The sequence below is a fragment of the Bemisia tabaci genome, chromosome 5 (genome assembly GCF_918797505.1).
Source record: "Bemisia tabaci chromosome 5, PGI_BMITA_v3".
Taxonomy (NCBI): domain Eukaryota; kingdom Metazoa; phylum Arthropoda; class Insecta; order Hemiptera; family Aleyrodidae; genus Bemisia; species Bemisia tabaci.
This window is the reverse complement of record NC_092797.1, coordinates 47,035,675-47,056,811: the sequence shown is the minus strand read 5'-3', so window position 1 is coordinate 47,056,811 and position 21,137 is coordinate 47,035,675. Positions and strand designations below refer to the sequence as shown.

Genomic DNA, 21,137 nt, shown 5'->3' with positions numbered 1-21,137 from the left:
CGCTTCCCACCGCGACAGATCTCCCGACTTCGCCCCCGCGGGGGGAACCGGGGGGACAAGAAGGGGGGATCTGGAGGCCTGCCGAGTCCCGTCCCATCCCGTCGTCGCCGACAAAGCCCGTCGGGATGAGGGATGTCCCACTGTCCGAGCGCGATGTCCCAAATGCGCAGAGAGCGATAAATTCTGCGCTGATTTTTCGCGAGGCACGGCGCGTGGCCCAGCCAAATTCTCGCTAGGTAATGGAGCGGTGAGCGCCCATTTCTTCATTAGCCAGAGGTAACACCAACGACAGTGTCGCAGGGACAGAAGGTGCACCGGCGGGGGGAGGGGGGGGGATGTCGCACGACCCCAATCTCAAAATGATCCTTTCCATAAAAGCATGGAAGTTCTTACGAGACTGCTGCGCAGCAGGTCGTTACTTCCCGCCGAACAAAGAAATGGACACCGATGAAAATGGAGGGACTAGGAAAACGCATTCCTTCGATTGCACTGGGGAAAAAAACACATTGGATCTAGAGTCCAGACTCTTGAAAACATTGACAAGAGAAAGGACTCTTGATTCAATCAGATTTGAGCTTAAATCAAAAGGAAATCCGCTCAAATTAAGAGGCTTGGTTCTTGATTTTAGCTTAAATCTGATAGAATCAAGAGTATTTTTTCTTGTCAATGTTTTTAAGAGTCTGGACTCTAGATCCAATGTGTTTCGGCTCTGGTGCTTGCACTAGAGCTGCTATTCCGGACGGTCCCAGCTGGGGAGTATCAATGCAGCATGTTACATTGTAGAGACCGCGCGTTGGTTGATGGGAATCGGCGCCATTTTCGGCTATGTTCCTTGTCATGACTTTATTTTATTGCATACTGTTTTATTGTTAGTCAATGCTATGTTGTGTATTGTATTTTTGGAATCATGGTGATACAGTCAACAATTCAAAACTTGTTTGTGCTTTTATCTCGTGATGGAAAAAATGTACTTTACGTTCAAAATTTGAAAATTTGAATTTTAAAGTTTTCGCGGTTAAGGAAGCTTTAACCACTGGGTTGGAGCTTCCTAGTCATTTACTCGATATCAGCTGATAGCAAACAAAGGTTACCAGGGAAACCGTAAACGTCTAACAACTATCGTGGCCATTGGGGCGATTATTGAAATGATATCGACTTTATGTCGCCGCTTACGACAGGACATAGCCCTATCTTAACTGTGTAATATATCGCAATTCGATATTGTTTTGATTTTTAAAAGGAGCAATTCATTCATACAGTTCCGATTAGTTTTGGCGAACGGGCCCTTAGCCTGCTTAGTACGTATAATCCCAAAACGCAGGAAAATAGATTGTAGGAAAATATTTGCATCGGAAAATCGTAACAATTTTCCCCTAGATGTCTTCCATTCCGGGTACATATTTATTGAAAACGGCGACTTTTTCAACAGTCCTATTTTTATCTACAACATCTAAGTGGCCCTTCATAATCATTTAATTTTGGCCCCTGGCCAGAAAAAGGTTCGGAAATTGCAGTGATTTTGCCGAAAATGCTGAAGTAAGTAAATTTGGGCATTTTTTTTCCTTCTTCAAACTCTGTGGAGAAGCACTTCTCCTCCAGTACATCTATTTTTTTACTTATCTCTCGCAAGGTACATTTACAGAAGGTGTGTTCCAGTATTAACAGTTCAGATTCGTTGTTTTTTTATTATAACGCTTATTTCGGAAAGCAATTATTACATTGTTCAATTCTACTGACTTTCAACACTCGATTATACTCCCGGCAAATTCTGCAGCAGCGTTTCAAATGTTGACTCTAATGCTTCCAACAGCCATCCGATGTCTAAGAGTTTATTCCTAGATTTAGGGATTTTCCGGAATTTCCAGGGATTTAGGGATTTTTCAGGAAATCTAGGGATTTTTTTTTGATGAGGTAAAGTTACCAAAAATCAACTTTTTAACCTCAATTCTAGCTTCGACAATCGAAAACATTTTTTCATCTATATTTTGTAGGCCTTTTTGGCAACACTATTTTCCCCGCAAATAAGCCGGAAATTAAAACGATTGCGTCCTTCGATGTACTTGACATTCAACTGCATTCAACCTGTTAATAATAAGAAATCAACTAATATTCTTTCATTTTATTGGTCTGGATTAGCACTGCTTTCAGAGAGCGCCAAAATTCAAACGAGCCAATCAGATTTAAATATTGCAAATCGCTACATCGAATGACATCATGATTCTTCATAAAAAAATGGCGCTTTTTGCAAAATCTAGGGATTTTTTAAGTATATTTGAGCAAATCTGGGGATTTAGGGATTTTTAGCGAAATCTAGGCATTTTTTTTCTTCCCCGCTAGGGATTTAATATCGGAAGACTGGCTTCCAGTATCGTAGCGTTGATCGTCGCTGATGTCGAAATGGAACCTAATGCCGGACTTACTGTAACACCTCCATTCCTCAATTCCGGTGAGGAATACGTCTCTACCCTTAACTCAATATAAATATACAAATTGATAAGTGAGTGCTTTAGTCTCCTGAAAACAGAATTGCGAAACTTAAAATTGGAGAAAAATGATGAGTAAATGAAAAAATGGAACCAATTGGTGGGATATGTCGCATGCCATTCTGACACAAAATATGGCGTCTATCGAATCACCTTAACTAAATAAAATAACCAAATTTTCAACTCTCAAACTATCAACTATCAACTATCAAAATTCAAACTATCAAAATTTCCAACAATGACAAAAATGATTGTAATATACCTATAATGTAATGAAATATACACGCTCTAATCATTTAATTTGTATTACCTTTATGTTATGTACCTACATGTTATACTATTTTTATAATAAATTTTGCCAACATGCTTTTCAATTCAGTCTACAACATTTCATTCCGACGTGGCAATAATGATTTATAATGCCCCTAAACATTAAAATGAATTACAATAGTAATGCCGCATTATAATGTCGTATTATACATCGCAACGATTCATGTCCTACTGATTATTGATTATTGTAAGATGAATTCTGTTTTCTCTGATTGTATGTTTCATACGTGCGAAGCAAGTACGGGTCACTAGAAACGTGGTTCGTACGGGTGGCTGATGAAATTGATCTTCGAATACCTTTTGATGAGCTAGGGAAATGGAACCATCTGCATCTCATGGACAATAAATAGTTGCCGTAATTAAGGTCATCCCGTGATTAAGGTGCCGTGATTTAAGTCATAAATTCTTCATCTAATTCTTGATTCATCTCCAAAATGTCTGCTAAAGCTTTCATGCGCTTCTCCTTGTATGCATGAATGAGCAAATTGGGTATCGAACAAGCGGACACTTTTTGAAAATTTAGATGATTCTGGACAATATCGTACAGAAGTCCACGAGCTGCAGATAGAACCATTACCTCTAGCTCATCAAAAGTTATTCGAAGATCATTCAACAACCTCTTTGACAAGTTGCAAAAACTTTTCGTTAACAATAGTGTCACACGGTACTAGGAATATTTACTATTTAACGAACCTTATATTTCCCTGACTCAGTCCTAAATTATAGAAGTATGCGTTACTTTTCCAGCAATCCAAAAAAACAATTATACAAAAAACCAATACCTACACTTTCAGATATAAAAATGCAAATTTTTTGCAGCCTCGCTAAACGACTTATCAACCAGAGATTTTTTAGGAAGCGGACCTCCAAAGAGCTTTCAAAATTAAAAGTATACAACAAGTGATAATGCCATGTATTCGCCATATCAAAGCCCAATACACATTTATACACCGGCTACGTAAATCTGCTAAGTTACAAAACATGAATCGACAGTTGTCGGATTGTACATCAATGACAAAATGTGTCTAGGCCCTCATTCTTGACTACAACTACTGCCCCCAGAGCCGCTCTCCGACGCCAATGCGTTGGAGCTTCCTGTTTTTTTTCCAGTGTGCGACGTTCGTATTCACCACTCGTTTTTTATTAAATTTCTTCGAAAAAACTAGCAAATGCTTTCTCTGGGGATTGCAAAAATCCCAAAAAACAACGACAGTGCTCCACCAGGGATCTCTGAAGACCCGACAACGCAGGCGAGATCTCGACCCGCGACCGCGAGAGCGAGCAAACACGGGGGTGGCTGCCGTGGTGGCTATTTGCACCCTGGAAGTCTGCGGCGCGATCAATTCGTAAACTGCGGCGGGAACATCGCCCGGAGCCTTTAACGAGTTCACACGCCGGCGAGCGGGAGGGGCCCCGCTTCTGCGGCTTGTTGATTTGTCAAAGCCCCCCCCCCCCACGTTGATCCGGGGGGGGGGGGGGGTCGCGATCCAATCGGGAAGTTGCCGGTCGCGAGGAGGTAATCTCCGGGTCGGAGTTTTCACTTCTGGTGGAAGCGATGCCGTTCCCGGTCCCTGCGGGCTCGGCCGAGTTGACGATCCGAACGGGAAATGAGCGGCCCTCGGGGCGGGCTCCGATCGGGTCCCGCTTTTCCATTTCTCATCGGCGCCCCTAACCCCCCCCCCCCCCCCCCCCGGGACGCGCTGTGACTGATAACGATGAACGCCGCTCGACAGGGACAGGGCGCCGAGCTCCTCTGCTCGTGATACGTGATCTGGGTTCGCGGTGTTTTCCAGGTGTTAAGTTAGGGTTCGCGGCTACTTTTGAAAGGAAAAATCGAGGACTTTCACTGAAAAAAAGTTTTTTCCTTGAATTACGACATGACACTCTTCTATTTAGAGAACAAAGTTTTTTTTTAACAAGAAGAGCTTTTTCCTTGAATATTTCCTGAAAATCAAAATGAGTTCTTTTGTAATCAAAGGGAGGTAACTTCGTCATCGAGTAATAATTTCATGTTTTTCAAATAAATACATGAATGAGTTAATAAAAAAAATCTAAATTAAAAAAAAAAAATATTCCGTTCACAAAAAGTGCCATTAAATAAAAACAATGTTTGAACTAGAAAGAAATTTGTCCGTCGAGTGAAGAATAAGACGAGTGTTGTAGGCATCTCATAGTTCTTTCAAAACTATTCCGATCGCGCTGTGAAACGCCTACAATTGGACGCATAGGCAATTTCGCCTACACAAGAGGACGCGTTGATTTGTATCTCATAACACGACACGGCTCTTCCGGAGGCCTCATCCACGTATTTCGTCTAATATTTGCTTATACTTCTCCAATTTGAAACCAAGGGTATTTTCAGTCTCGGCTCGATAGAACTGCATTCTGCAATTAGGAACTACAAATTCTAACTTAATTTAGAAACAACGTTTGTAATTTTACTTTCCCTATGCACATAAGTATTTTTACAGATTAGTCAGAAATTGAAGCTCCTCGTTGCAAAACTAAGTCCAACTGATAGTTTTAACACAGTAAAAAAAAAAAAACAAAAGAATATTCTGAGCCTTGTCACCTACCAATGCCCCAACCGTTCACCACTTCCAGCATTTCCTCCATGAATGAAACAGGCCTCCCTGGAAGACATGCACTGATAGCGTGACAACTGCGAATCCAGCCGTGAGCTATCTCACTCGGCGGCGAATCTGAGCGTCTGAGCCCAACGACGACCTCCATCCGGAATCCGGACGCATTCAGATCCAAACAAACTATATCCACCGAGATATGAGCCACATCATACACGCATTCCTACGGATCTTAGGGCTCATACCAGAACGGACATAGTCCCTTTCGATCTACACACGTTCATCTGATCTACGACCGGGGCCGGGGTCGGCGGGGCTCACTCGGGGGAGGGATTAGCGTTTATTGGCGGCTCCCGGCTTCGAGGGTCCGCGATGGCAATTTGGCCCCCTTCGCGCCCCCTTCGCCCCCCTCCCTCCGGTCGTCGTCGGCGGGCTCGATAAATTAGCCGGGTGATAAACTATTCGCTTTGCTCGGCGACACGGCTACGACTCTTAATAGAGCCGTTATTGAATCGTCGCGTCCGGATCGGACCCCGGCCACGACTCCGGCTGACCCTTGCCAGATTACATCCAATAAGATGCCGCCAGGGTGTCTACTGAAAAAGGCTGGTCAAAAATCAGTACTTTGTCAGTACTTTTTCAGTATATGCCTAGGAAATTCAGTACCTCCTCAACAGAAAAAGTCAGTACTTTTTCAATACCTTCAACCGACGAAATTCGAAAAATTTCAAAAGTTTGAATTTCCCGCTCAAATTGCGACAAAAATGAAAAAATACCGGACTTTCTTGCAACAATTCCGCACTTTTTCAGTACTTCCGGACCGCCATTGAAAAATCAGTACTATTTTCGGACTTTACGGAAATTCACACACAAGACACACAAAAAATCACCGGATTTTGAGTATGCCTAGTTGCTTCAGTATGATTTTCAAGTTTTAATTTATGGTGACAAGAATGAACATATGGTCAAAACTAGGATAAATAGAGTCGAAAAACTACTCTGATTTACTGAAAACACTAAAAGCCGTGCATTAAGTCCTTCGCAAGAATGCGAAACGTGCGTGGACGTAATTCAGCACAGCCCTGGCCCTCCTAAATCAGCGCCGTAGCTTGTTATCGAATACAAATCAACGTGCTTCTGCGTAGGCGAGATTGCCTACCCGCCCAATTGAAGGAAATTCATGGTGCGCGAGGTAGAACCCGGAGAGGCTCCTGGCTCCTCTTTACCCTTGCGGTTGATGAGGAGCTTCTCCCGCCACGGGAGGGAGTTGGAGGGCATTTATTACTTTTTCACATTTAGAAAACAGCAAACTATTGGCAATTTCTTACTATGCCGAGGAAAATAAATACCCGCGGCGTCGAGAAACCCAAGATTACCTACGTCAAGTAAAATTTGAGTTGTTACAAAACAACGAAAGTTCCGTCGTCGTAATGCTTTTATGCTACTTGTCACAGGATTAAGTCGGGCCTGAGATCCACTAACAACATTGTAAGACACAACTATTATTTTTCAAAAGCAAGGGTTTAAGGGTTAACAAATGCTATTCATTACAAAAAAAACTAAGTCTTAAGTAAGTAAATGATTTTATTTAATCGTCTAAGCTTTCCGGCTTCTGTCATTGTCAAGACATTGATAAATTAGGTACGGAGTTCATTGAATAATTACTTGTTACATGTTAGCTCACTAGTATGCAACAAAAGGCGTGTTCTCTTATCACAAAACTCAACAGCCTCTTATCACTACCATAAAATGAATCAAAGACAATAGTTTTCTTCCATGATAGAGAATCCATTCGTTGAGAAAATTTCAACACGAGGCTCGAAAGTAGCTCAAAACAATTTACAAAAGCGTTACAAGGCGATGAGTCGGCAAAACTCGAGCATTATTCCAACCCAACCGGCAACACAGGAGCGGCGGTTAATTATTATTATGGACGGCGGCCAATTTCCCGCTGTCAAGCTGTGAGTCCCGGGACATAGTTTACGCTCGTAGATCCGAGCCGTGCAAACATAACCCGAGAGAAATTACAAGCATTCATTTTGCAGATGCGACGCGATGCGCCGATATTAAATGAAGACGGGCTGCGGATTGGAGGCGCTTAACGCGGCCGGATAATAACGCGTGCGGTTCCAGCGTTAACAGCCCCTCTATCAACTCCATTGTGGCGCGTGATGGAGTGGCCAGACCGGCGGATCGAACATCGGCCTCGATTTATTTTGCATCCGGACGGGCGGACATGTGCGAAGTGTTCGGGTTCGTCGTGACAGCTTTCCATTAACCGATTTCAAGAACGTTTAGACTTTTCAAAGAGTTACGCTGGAACGCACGAACGATTTTAAAAGCCTTAAAGATGTCTTGAAATAGACGGATTCTCTTCCAACTTTTGATCTCTGCTACGTGTTGCGGTTAAAGAGCACTGGAAAAAAAACACATTGGATCTAGAGTCCAGACTCTTAAAAACATCAGCAAGAAAAAATACTCTTGATTCAATCAGATTTAAGCTTAAATCAAGAACCAAGCCTCTTAATTTGAGCGGATTTCCTTTTGATTTAAGCTTAAATCTGATTGAACCAAGAGTCCTTTTGCTTGTCAATGTTTTCAAGAGTCTGGACTGCAGATCCAATGTGTTTTTTTTTTTTTTTTTCCCCAGTGAGGTAAAATATCATATTGACGATGAAGTCAGACATTAGGGAGTTTCCACGGCAAAAGAAAAAAAGGGGTCCTCCAAGCAGTCGTAAAGGAATTGGATGGATTCAACAAAAAAAAAACCTGACTGCACCAGACGCTGCCTGAGCTTTTCTCGAGTTTTACTTGTTGGACAAATGAATTGAGAAACGCGCCGTGAAATGCTCTTACGTTGATTCTGGTAAGTCCATCGTAAAAACCATGAAAAATTGCGAATTCAGGGACTTTCAAGTACATTGCGGCAATTTATTAGAATTCAAATAATATTCAAATACGTGCAAATTTCGAAAACATTCAATTGCATTAACAGGAAATATATTAAAACCTCATTTGGATTTTCCTGATATATTAAATGAAATGTCAAGATTTTTAGCGGGTATTAATTTTCACTGGTTTGATTCCACAAACCAACGTATTTAACAAATTCAATCACTTTTGCACCACTTGGTACTAAATCGCATGCAATTGAAAAATGCAATCGATCGCTTGATGCACTTGGGATTTCCTAATCCAGGACCAATTTTCGTGACGACTTCAAATTTCCTGCTTCATCCCCGTTTTTTTCTGGATTCTAATGACGGCAAACACCCTGTATCAACGATTCTTCAAGGCGTCCAGAGCTCTGTATCCCTCGCCTCAACTCAATCGAGCTCAGAACTGATTACACCGAGCTGCGACTATTCAAAGTCCCACCTCGGCTCCCGACGTTCCCAAGGATCCCTTCGTTTCCTTCCCAGTTTCCACCCCCCCCCCCCCCCCCGCGTCATCCGTCAGGGTCCGCCGAGCGGAAAAATCCGCGCCGCTTTCCGGGAACGGACCAAGGGCGGGAACCGCGGGAAGATATTGCGTTCTATTTACTCGCGGGGGCCCGGAATTATTCAAACAAGATGTAACGGTTGCGGGACGGTAATTCGAAGCTTTTGAAAGCTCCGACGAGGTGGGGAGGCGGCGGTCTCGAACAGTGGCGTGGCGTGAATTGCGATATATCGATTGTTATGCCATTTAAACCTATGGAAAAGGATCGATAAATAGGGTGTTCGCAGCGAACACCTTAATAATCGATTCTTTACCGTTGGTTTAAATGGCATAACAATCGATGTATCGCAATTCACGCCAAGCCACTGGTCTCGAATGGCTCGGGAGGCCCGGCGTTCCCGGAACCGGGTATTTTTATAGGAGCAGCTTCTTCGCTATCATGGAAATTGCGCCATTGAGGATCGGGCTTTCCCGGAATGGCTCATTGTCTACTCCGATCCGCCGTCGGCGGCGCCGGATCGAGCTACCGAATCCCCGGATTTTGACGTTTGAAGAAAAAAATGCGGTAATAACATTCCAAGGTTGTCAGATTTCTTCCGGTAACAGGCTTATTTTCGAGGGAAGTCACAGCGAATTCCTTTGAACTTTACGGACAATCTAATTGGTCTCGGACCGTATTTGTGGTCGTTTCTCTCAGTGCTTCCGTTTCCTGGAACTAGTTCCGAATTTCGGAACTTTCGCGATTTTCCTGGATTTTTCCCGGAACTTTTGAAAGTCCCGAAAGGTTCCGGATTTTTTGCATTTTCCGGAACTTTCTCGGAACTTATGAACAACTCTAAAAGGAATCCCGGAACTTTTGACGGTCATGCAATGGGAGAAATTGAATAAAAAAAGTTCCGAATTCCGGAACTTTTGACGGACATGGAATGGGAGCACTAGCTTCTCTTATTCGAAAGGTTTTTTTGCATGTGATCATAAAAAGGACAAAGTTTGCAAAACTTGAGTAAAATTCAAAAGCTTAACATTAAAAATAGACTTGCACAAGAGATTATAACGATGTGATGCACCCCAAAGACACAAAATACAAAAGAAAATGTGCTGCAGTTTTTGAAAATATTAACGTAGGCCTCGTTCCTAGCTTAAAATTTGCTAAAACCACATAACTCTTCGTTTGTACTTAATACTTTTGGCAGCGTTAAATCATTGAAATCCCTTGATAGGATCTATTTTCGTGGTTTAACTGTTGCATTTTACTCAAATTTTGCAAAAATTGTATCTTTACTCTTTTTTAAGATATTGCGTTAAAGCGAGAAGCGTAATAAACCAAAATTAATTCCAACGTAAACCATATGAAACCTTCTTGAGGAGAGAAGCGGTTTAAAAGACGACTAAGAATGCAACACTGAATAGTGGAATAAACGTCTGTGAAAAAATCGGAGAAAATTTGGGTGGAAATTTGGCAACGTCTTAAAGTTCATACGTCGTTTCTGCTCAGCACGACTGAGTATTGCTCGAATTTTATGCGATTTTGCGACGGGTCCCGTTGTGAGTGAAGTGGGTTTCCGCTAGCTCGATGGAGCCGGTCGCACGGAAGAAATCTTTTGAAGACGAGAACGGTCGATTGCAGGATTTCGTAATTTTCTTTCGGTTTCCGTTTCTTTTTCGCCCCGGTACACGAATGACTTACGGCGGGGAAGAGGGATGCTTTTGATTTTCTTCGACTCGCTCTTGCATTTCGTTCGTAAAGAGATTTTCTCCGAAATTCCGACGGCGCTTCGCAGAATGCAGATAAGGATGATTTTACTTACATCCAGACGGAATGAAACGGATTTTTTTTCCTTTCGGAGAAAAAGAGATTCGAATAATGTAGTCTCATTATTCGAACTGCCAGTTCTAATATTAACTGGCTTTCAGGTCTTCATATTACTGTTTGATACAACCATCTCTATGCAATTGGATAAAATAGGTTCAGTTCTCTAGTCCTTAATCAAGTTTTTATGGATTTAAAGAATCGAGAGTCATTCTATCTAAAGCTAGAATCGATTTTAAGTCAAATTGTCATGGGTAATAATCTGCTCGGTTGGCGGAGTTTCAACATACCCGAGCAAAAACAAAAGCAAACTAAGAAAAACTAGAAAACGTGACCGTTTTTGTGAAGAATAAGCTTAGCTCCCAAAAGAATATTATCCAAGAGAGCCAAAAGCAAAAAATTCGAAAAAGGCGATTTCGAGTTCTCAACGGGAAACTGTCTAGAAGCCCCCGGAACAAGCTATGCGCGGTTCTCGTTAAACTTTCTTAACTTTACGGAGGAGGCTACCGGCACCTTTCCTGTGCATATCAGAATTCTCAAACTTTGAACCAAAAATTTAACCTAAGACTTAAAAATTTCTATCTCGAAACTTGAGAACGTCATATATTCATCAATTTTTAAGCTCTCAGGGTTAAACTTGCGCCAAAATTCCCTGTTCTATTTACTCTATACAGAGACACTATAATGACTTGTATTTGAATTTTTGGGAGATACGGTCTCTTTCCACAGATCCGGTCACAAATGGACCACGTTAAACAGAAAGGAACCAAGCCACATCAGCTAATGCCAAATTTCATTGGGCAATTTTATTTTATAGATGAAAACGGTTGTGCAGATTTTCATGCAAATTTCAGTGAATTTTTTCCATAATACAATGCAAATTCCTTAAAATTTTCAAAGGAATCCGAACAAACGTTCTCTCGTAAAAAATTTAATTGCCCAGTTAAACTTGGCAATAGCTAATGTGGCTTGGTTCCTTTCTGTTAAACTCGGTCCAAATAAGGTTAAACTATTGAAATTAGGACTCACCGATGCAGGCATGTAAGGCGTAGAGCTGTAAGGTGCGTAGAGGGGCGGGTAGCTGTTGACGTGGGGTACGGGGGCCGGCTGCGGGGCCGGCGGGGGCACGTAGGTGGGCGAGGTGAGGGGCGGCGGCGGGAGGTAGCCGGGGTGGGGGTGCGGGTGCGGCATGGGGTAGCTGCTGGGGGGCGGCCCGGGGGGCTGGGCCGCCGGCAGGGACATGGGCATCGACATGGACGGCGTCGACACCACCGCCGCAGCCGCCGCCGCTGCCGCCGCCACGCTCGCCGAGGACACCGGCGACGCCGCCAGCCGGGGCAGCGAGCTCAAACTTGGTCCGTTCATTATCTGAAATGACAAGAATACATTGGATATAAATGAGTCACGAAACGCCTGAAATTTTCTGGGTAGGCAAAAAGCACGCCAGTGAAACATGCTTAGTTACTCGTCTAGACATGGAAAAGCAACATGTCCCATGAAACTCCTGAAATATTTCGGGTAGGCAAAAAGTACACCACTGAGAAGTGCGTCTTACAATAATCCGGTCTAGACTTAAAGAATGAGCATACCCCATCAAACTCCTGAAATTGTCTGAGGAGCTAAAAACATACCAGCTGCCCGATTATTGCGACTAGGTCGGCACAAGACAAGACATAGCCCTACCTTTACCAAGCAATATATTGCATTTCGATGTCTGATCAAGTTGCCTGAAAATTTTAATAATCAACCCGCAGTAAACCCAAGATGGTTGCTTCGTCTAGACATGGAGAAACTCCTTCGTCCGATAAACGACGAATTGATTGATCTATTGTCGTATTGATCTGCTGGCTCGCTAATCGGAAATACTGAATGACGAGGCTTCATCAGGCTACTTCCTTTTGCTCATACTGCTAAGGTTCAATTTTGATTTCAAAGACAAATTATTTAGTTCTGTTCGCCCTCTAATGGGTGAAAATGCGTATTGGTGTGAATCTGCGGGGGTTCTCATTCATTGATTTGTAGGCTCAATTTTGGTTTCTCAGCAAGGGTGCTAATAATTATGAAACTGTTACATCCCTAACGCCCATTTTAGAAACACAAGTCAAACTTACCGGATAATGAGGTACAGAGGGGGTGGTGACGGTTGCGGTAGAGATGACAGGCGGTGTCGTCGTCACGTGATGAGACACGGGGGACGGATGGGAGGGGTGCGAAGGATGGGCGGGGTGGGAGGGGTGCGTCGGGTGAGGGGGATGAGCGGGATGCGTGGAGTGCGGAGGAAGCGCCGTATGGGGAGGATGCGTTGTGTGAGGGGGATGAGGGGGATGCGGCGAGGGGTGGGGCGGGTGTTGGGGGTGCGTCTGGTGGGGCGGGTGTTGGGGGTGCGTCTGGTGGGGCGGGTGCGTCGAGTGGGGGGTATGGGGTGTGTGGGGAGTGTGTGGGGGATGCGTGGGGTGAGTGGTTTGGGTGGGTAAAGGTACTGGTGACGATCGGGGCACGACGTGTTGCCGGGGGCTGGGCACCCTCAGCGGCTGCGCCGGCAATTTGCTACTAACGGGGGATGGAACTGAGGGCGGCGTTTGTGGCCGCCCGTTCATCACCGTTCCCGTGGCGCCGCTCGGCGGCGGGTGCGGGGGCGGCACCCCACCCGGAAACTCAGCTGAAACAACAACAAAAAACAGACAATCGTTAAAATTACAGTGGAGTGAATCAAAAATCAAAGTAGAAATGTATTAGAAAAGAGAAGGAAATTGCTAATTGTTCATCAGGAACGTGGCAAATTTTCAGCTGGAAAATTTTTTGACATTTCTTAACTCTCCATGAATTGGACTTAGCTTCTCAATAGTTGGGAACAACGATTTCTGGCTCGACCAATAAATCAAGTATTTAAAGAGGGAAACTAACGCCGCATACGTTGTTTCTAAAATAAGCCAGAAATAGTAGTTCTTAATTGCAAAATGAAACCCAGTTCATTATTACTGCTGAAAATTCGATAAAATTGTTTCAAAACACTTCACACCTTCATTTGGACTACCATATGCATTTCGAAAAGGACACATGTGCATTTGACGTTGCTAACATCGCACTTCATTCGACATGTTAAAAACTGTTCAGCTTTTCAACTATACCCCTTCTAAAACTGTCTAATTTTGACCAAAAATTCAACTGAATATTTTTAACAAAGTTAGTTGCCTTTACGTGGGACTGGAAGAGCGATGTAGCGCAATCACAATCGCAAGCTTTTTTGTCTGAATTAGTTGAACATCGACTTACATCATCACTGCTAGATTCCTGGTCATATATGGGCCGCATTTTGCAAGAGGGAACTACAATTTTTGGCCCAGAATAGGAACAACGTATGTACCACTAATTTCCATATTCACACACGTGTTTTCACGGATGAGTCAGACATTGAGGTTCCTGGTTGCAAAATTAAGTCCATATGATTCCCGGGAAATCTATGGACTAACAGTCTTTCAATCCGCGCAGGGAGGCGAAAAAATGAAACACGTTTTGGAGGAGAGCTCCAATTCGACCTTGAATCCGTGAAGGCCCTCCCACTAAACGCTTTTCCCTGTACAAGCGGATTGATTCCCCGACAAGGAAAATCGTTCAACGGGAGAGCGGAGGCATCCCTTTAATTACGGTGGAAATTGATGGGCCTCGTATTGTTACAGATGTGACGGAATAATTCGAACGGCAAACAAAGAACGTCTGACGCGAGCGCGTGTACAAAGCGGTTTTATGATCCGCAAATATTTGAACGAGGGCCATCGAGGAGGCGGGGAGGGAGAGGCGCGTGTTGTGGAGGCGGGGGCGGCAAGGCGCCGCGTCGAGCCGGGAAAATCGACGTTACCGAATTAAACTGGGAGTCGGAATTAACAGGTGTCCCGAATCTGTCGCCAGTACATAATTCCTTAACTGGATGGAACCGACAGATGTCGGAGTTGTGAAGTTGTCTTTAGATGGATAAAATAACGAGGAAATGGGGTAACTTTTGGGGAACTTTAAGCGAAGATGGTTGTTGTGTTCTCTTTTTTTTTACAATAGATTAAGCCAATAAAGCTCGATGTATTGTAACTTAGATTTTTTTTTTCCTTTTCCCCAAATTTGGAAAAATACTGCCAATGAGGTGTGGCTCACAAGCAGCTTTGGAAGAAAAACAGTGGCGTGGCGTGAATTGCGATATATCGATTGTTGTGCCATTTAAACCCATGAAAAAAGATCGATTATCAGGGTGTTCGCAGCGAACACCTTAGTAATCGATTCTTTACCATAGCTTCAAATGGCGGGATATCGATAATCGATTATTCACGCCACGCCACCGAAGAAAAATTTAAAAAAAACTGGGCCGCATTACGTTCCTCCTATTTCCAGCTGTGCTACTCACGTACGGAAACAACATGGAAATAGAACTAGGGAAACGACACGTGTTGATGGCGGCGCTGGGATACAACTATTCGTGCTTGATGGACGTCCGTGTTGCATCTGCAAAATTGAAGGCGCGATGGCGCGAGGCGTGAACTCGCAATGCTCCGCTCTGTGCTGCCAAGGCAGTATCTCTCAGATTCGAGAGAGGAGAGAGGAGGAAGAACATGAAACCCGAACACGTCTCTTCTATCTTCGGCTGTGTTAACACTCGATTTTTCTTTTTTTGAATTTGATGTCCGATTCCTTGTTTTAGGATGTATTCGTGCACCTATTTCTAAAGCTTGTACGTAGTGGCCCCATATACAACCTGGAGAGAACATGTTTTCAACAAGCTTCGAGTCAATTTAGCCCGACTTGGACTAAAGCTCCATTCCTCTCAGTCCTGAAGACTGTTCATTTGAAGCTCTTTCGGTAAAAAATGTATTAAAAAGAAAAGGAGAAAAAACATATTTATTGGAGTCTTGTCTAGACAAATCTAGTAGATGCGTCTCTCCACTAGGCGTCGAACTCGAAACTGATCGCAGAGGCCATTGTGCAACTCGAAATTACCAAAATCCGACGGGTCAAAAAATGAATTGCATTTTGCAAAAAAGAAGCAAGAGCATTGCAATGTTGATAAAATGTTGCAACTTCTTATTTCTTGGAAGAAAACATGATCACCTGATAACAGTTTCTATAGTTCACATCCTAAAATCTATAAATTTAAGACATAAAATTACTATGTAAATTCATATTTTTGCATGATTTCAGTACTTATATTGCAAAAGATGAAGTTGCACAATCTTAGCAACATTGCAATACTCCTGGTTCCTTTTCGCAAAATGCAATCCAAACGAGAGCTCCAAATTCCGCGAATTCCCGGCTGCGGCAGCGGGGCTGTTGTTTTTGACCGTCGAGGGGGGCAAGGGGGACGACGGGGGGAGGGGGGCACGCTTATCGCTCGGTGCAGCGCTCGCGGAGGGGAGCATTACATTTCATTACACTGCATTACGGCGAATTACAATGTACAATAGGCCGGCGCGTGTAATCGTGTACATGCGCCGCCACTTACGAATATCTCCATGAATACATTTCCCCCAAACCGGGGCATTGTTTCCGCCGGCCGCCGAGCGAATTGTGAAAAACGAGTGCCCATTGTTGTCTCCATTATCTGTCCCCCTTCCTCGCCTGCCTGACCCCCTCAGCCCCCAGGCCCCCTTTAATTTCTGCGCGTTCGATTTTCATTGACCCCGGCGGCGGTTGCCACGTGGGATTACGGATGTTGGGGGTTTATCTGCGGATATTACTTTTTAATATTTGACTGGGGGACTACACCCCCTGACCGCAAGCGGTCCGACCCCAAAGCGCTTCGTGCCTCAGGCGTCGTGCCTTGCGCGTTATGCGAGAAGTGCTTTAAAACGGGTCAAAAGTACCTAAAAGAAGAGTGAAAATTCAAATGCAGAGGGGAGAATGATTGAATCTAGTATACTGTCCCATAATGTCCCTAGTCCTTAAGATATTTGTAGATGAAAATTTAAAGAGGAAAATATAAAGTGAGATCAACTTACGTTTCCGGATGGGTGGAGTTGTGGAGAGAAGACCGGTACTTCCATCAGAACCCTGCAACAAAGAAACAAGAAAAAAATGAGTATAACTTCATTTGAGAGCGTACATTTCAAGATACAAAAATACCAATATAAAACATGAATTATCATTGAAGAATTGAAGCCAAAAGGGAAAAAAATATCACCTTACACATTCAATTACGGCTGGAATGGTTTGGTAAAGGATTAAAAAATAATAGTCACTCAGGATTTGTAACTATCTACTTGGCATAATTATGTGTTCAAACATCGCGTACGCTGTTTTTCCCCATTCTGATTACCCCAGCTGTCATGTAGAGTGTCATCTCTATCTTCATGCTGAGGAAAAACAACACAAGAGCATGAGGAAGTTTCAAAATTTTTTCCGATAAAAACCGAATTTCCACCAGAATTCATGTAGACTTTTCTTTGAGCTCTTCACAGAATTATGCCCACACTTGAATTTAGTGTGTCTGAAAATTTCGAAGAAAAACTATCTCCAAAATAAATACATTGTCAGTGAAGATTTGGCAGCTCCCAAATTGGACGTATTTCTGCCAAACGGAACTATGTGCATTATGACGTGAGCCCTGTTATGCACATATTCTTATGGGTCTCAGGGCTCATGTCCTGATGCATATAGTTCCGTTTCATAGAAATACGTCTAATTCTCGTACGGTGTTTTTCCTAAACACGGACAGTTAACGCGTGTTACGCAGTACTGAAACGTTCCCGGAGCAAAAAAAGACGACCTTACTCGAATGTTACAGAATAAAAGTGCACATAAATCCAAAAGAAAGTAGAAAAAATTTGCGATCGTCGGCGGTTACATCGCAACGCACGCCCGTGCACTCGACGAGCAATATCATAAGTCACGGGGAAATGATATTCGCTCTCGGCGAGGAGGCGGCGAGCCGGGCGCTTAGCGAGATCGTGCAATTACCGAGCTCGTAAAGGAGATGCGAATAAAAGTTAGTGGCGAAATTTTTAGGTAGTCGAAAGCGTTACGCTCCCCTCGTTATTGCCAAAATACGCAATAAAAATGAGCCGTAATACGGGCGGCGAATTTATGGCTCGGGAAATCCCAAAATTGATATTATGGTGGGGCCCGGGGGCCGCAATGTGCGGGTACGGTACTTGCGACGTTGTCGAGTAAAGAGAGGAAACGCCCGGTTACTTACACTTCAGTGGCGTGGCGTGCTCTGCGGTATATCGATTGATCTGCCATTTAGACCTATGGAAAAGGATCGATAGACAGGGTGTCTGCAATAAACACCTGAAAAATCGATTATTTACAATAGCTTCAAATGGGGAAATTGCGATGATAGGTCACGTATGCCTCGCCATCGTTATACACTGGAAAAAATATAGATGGTCGAAGTGCGAGGCCACGTATCTAAATTGCGGTGTTTCAAAATGCCCGCTCCTATTTTATTTTTTCGAGGGAAAGCAAGCCAATTTTATAGCTTGAACCTCCTGCAGAATATTCTGTTAACAGAGATGAAAATTCAAGGAAGTTTTCAAGAAGTTGCATTGACTTAAGTTCAAAAGAAAAAGAAAAAATAGGTATGACAGGAATTATGGAAGGTCAAAAATGGAGAAACGTGGTTTCGCACTTTAGCCATCGATATTTTGGTCTCTCATTGAAGATACGTTGAATCAATGGACTCGCACACCCAGACTCATTTTCCAATTTACAATGCTTTCCAGGTTTTTTTTTTTTTTTTTTTTTTTTTTTTTTTTTTTTTTTGTGTGTGTGCAGAATTTTACTCTGCAGTTCTTCAAGGTGACGAGTTTTCTCGAACTTCAAAATTCCTTGATTTTTAAAAGATTTTGAGCGAAAAATTCCAGAACTTTTCAATATTTTTTTCCCTGGCACAATTTTTCGTAAAAATTACTCTCACGAACGTTTCTCAGTGCGAAACCTCTTGAAATTGAAGAAAAATGCAATATTTCAATCGAAATAAAATATATTGAGTTTCCGCAGCGAAGTTCCTTGACTTTCCTCTAGAAGCTAAGCCTTGAGCAAAGAGATCTGACTTTTCCAGTTTTTCCCTGACCGTTCAAGAACTCAACGCCCTAGTTTTTGCAAATTTTCCGAAAAAAAATTTACTTTTTTTTTCTCTCTACTTTAAATGAAGGTAACACACACTCGGGCAACCCCGATCGTTACACCAAGGTTGCAGAGTAGAGCGGGGGCTGTAAAATCCGCGACTCGTCGAAATCGCTAAATAAATACAGGCATATCCGCTCGTCCGTCATAAAGGATTATTCCTCATAAAGCCGTTAATGGGCCCCGAATAAGAGGCCACCGGGCGCAAGAACCGGCCGCCTGCAATTACGGAATCTAATGAGGTTGTAAAACTTTTCCCCGCGGTATGCGCTACACCGGGGTCTCGCCACTTTCCTCGATAGATCGATCCAGCGATCCTCCCCAGCGAGTGCGCCACGTCATCCAGTTCGATAGATCGACGTATCACCAGGCTCCGACCCTAAAAACCGAACGGCGGGAATAAAAAACCGATTCGGCTGAATGGGACGACTGAATTGATGTTTCATTTTATTATCGCTCCTCGCGTTTTATCGCGGCAGTTGGCCGACGAAATGTTCTTCCGCCTTTGATCGGACGAGCCGGCGAAAGTTGCCGAGTTTTCCCGGAAGATTTTCCGGATCGTCGTCACCTCGAAAGGATCTTCATTCTTATAAAACTTTGTTTCATTCCGTGCTTTCACCACTCAGCCCGTGGAGATTATCAGTTGGGAGGATTGGAACTAAAGGTGGACTCTAGATTAATTTTTGGAGAGAAAAGATCTTTGCACAGATCTATCATTTACAAAGTTTTCCCGGAAGATTTCCCGAATCGTCGTTACGTCGAAAGGATCTTCATCCTTATGGAACTTTGTTTTATTCCTTGCTTTCACCACTCAGCCCGTAGAGATTTTCAGTTCTGAGGACTGGAACTGAAGGTGGACTCATATTAATTTTTGGGGAGAGAAGGTTTTTACACAGATCTATCATTAAATCAGAAGTCAAAAGTTTCGATTTCCAAAAACCCTTAAAAATGTCAAAGCATACGGCGATTTGAGAATTGCCACTTGCATACTAGGCAAAAAACGAAGAACTTTACATAATTCGAAAGGTTTAATCAATTTACATGAGTTTTAAAAATATTTGGCTTTCAGAATCGAGAAATCAGCTTCCCTCGTTGTTGGAAAGTTCAGAGATCAGCGTTGAAAGAAACTGATTTATTCCCGAATGTGGCAATTAACGATTAAAAAGAATAGAAATATTAATACAGCAACGTGCAGATTTGCACGAGATGGACAATGATGGATAACTATAATTACAATTTTACCTTCGCGGTAACATTTCTTATGCATCTAAAAATGCTGCATAAGTAATGGGGCTGAAATAGATGTTTCCACAAAAGTAACACTGTCCTTAACACTAAAGAAAGGATAACCAAGAATCTACTATAAATCATTGTAAGAGCAACGATTCTCGTTTTTCCGTGCAGAAATCTATCGTAATTCTAACTCTCTGCTGGTTGCGCGAGATCAGAAACATCTCCATCGTTCCAGGGTCGAACAGCCAGGGTTTAAGCACCACTAGAAAAGCCCCCCACCGGGGAGAGGGAGGGGGGAATGGCGGAAGGGCGGGCTGGAATTTGACGAGATTCGCAATTTGTTCTTGGGCAGAAGCGGGAGATCCATCTTCTTCACTGGCTCGGCTGCCAATGGTTGCAGTGTTGCATGCATAGGGGATGGTACTTGATGTTTCCCATGGATCTGAAGGGGGAAAATAGCGAAAAATCATGGAAAATCGGCAAAGTGGGTGTTACCGGCTAACGACTGCCGCTGCCGACTGGCTGCAAAAACGCAGACAAGCGCACGAGACCTGAATGCTTAAGAGCCGGATTACCCGGAGTCATACAATGTTTAGCGGTGATGCCAAGCAGACCAAACATAACCTATTGAAAAAAGCAAATGACGTCATTTGTTTCGGTGACGTGCGTCTTAACTACTGAAAGGTGGAAATTCAGGCGCAAGGGGTTGCTGACATTTTGCACGGTGTTCCTCCTTGTAAAATGACGCTTTGATGCCTCCGCCTGATGGAATTCTCATTGGAACATTTGCACCAAATTTTGGTGCGATTGGTTTTTGCGGAAGGAATTGTTCTTCCTACTAGAAGACTGCTGGCTTCCCTTTACGAACACAAATACTTGAACAAATTGGTGAGTCTCTCTCGCCCGACCTAACTTCACCTCACTTACGTAAAATCTTGTAATGACTGCACTGGAAAAAAAACACATTGGATTTAGAGTCCAGACTTTTAAAAACATTGACAAGAAAAAATACTCTTGATTCAATCGGATTTTTGCTGGAATCAAAACGAAATCCGTTTAAATTAAGAGGCTTGGTTCTTGATTTAAGCTAGATTCTGATTGAATCAAGAGTACTTTTTCTTGTCGATGTTTTTAAGAGTCTCGACTCTAGAT

The 21,137-nt window shown here is 43.2% G+C and overlaps 1 protein-coding gene across 2 annotated transcripts in view; it reads right to left on the bottom strand.

The window, feature by feature from the left end:
• LOC109031843 (uncharacterized) overlaps window positions 1-21,137 on the bottom strand; it is a 381,329-nt gene that overhangs the window by 38,222 nt on the left and 321,970 nt on the right. For both annotated transcript variants that reach the window (XM_072300833.1, XM_072300834.1), the window contains 3 exons: window positions 16,625-16,676; window positions 12,758-13,305; window positions 11,676-12,014 (listed from right to left, as the gene is read on the bottom strand). In XM_072300833.1, coding sequence (XP_072156934.1) covers window positions 11,676-12,014; window positions 12,758-13,305; window positions 16,625-16,676 — 939 coding nt within the window. The remainder of the gene's footprint in view (window positions 1-11,675; window positions 12,015-12,757; window positions 13,306-16,624; window positions 16,677-21,137) is intronic.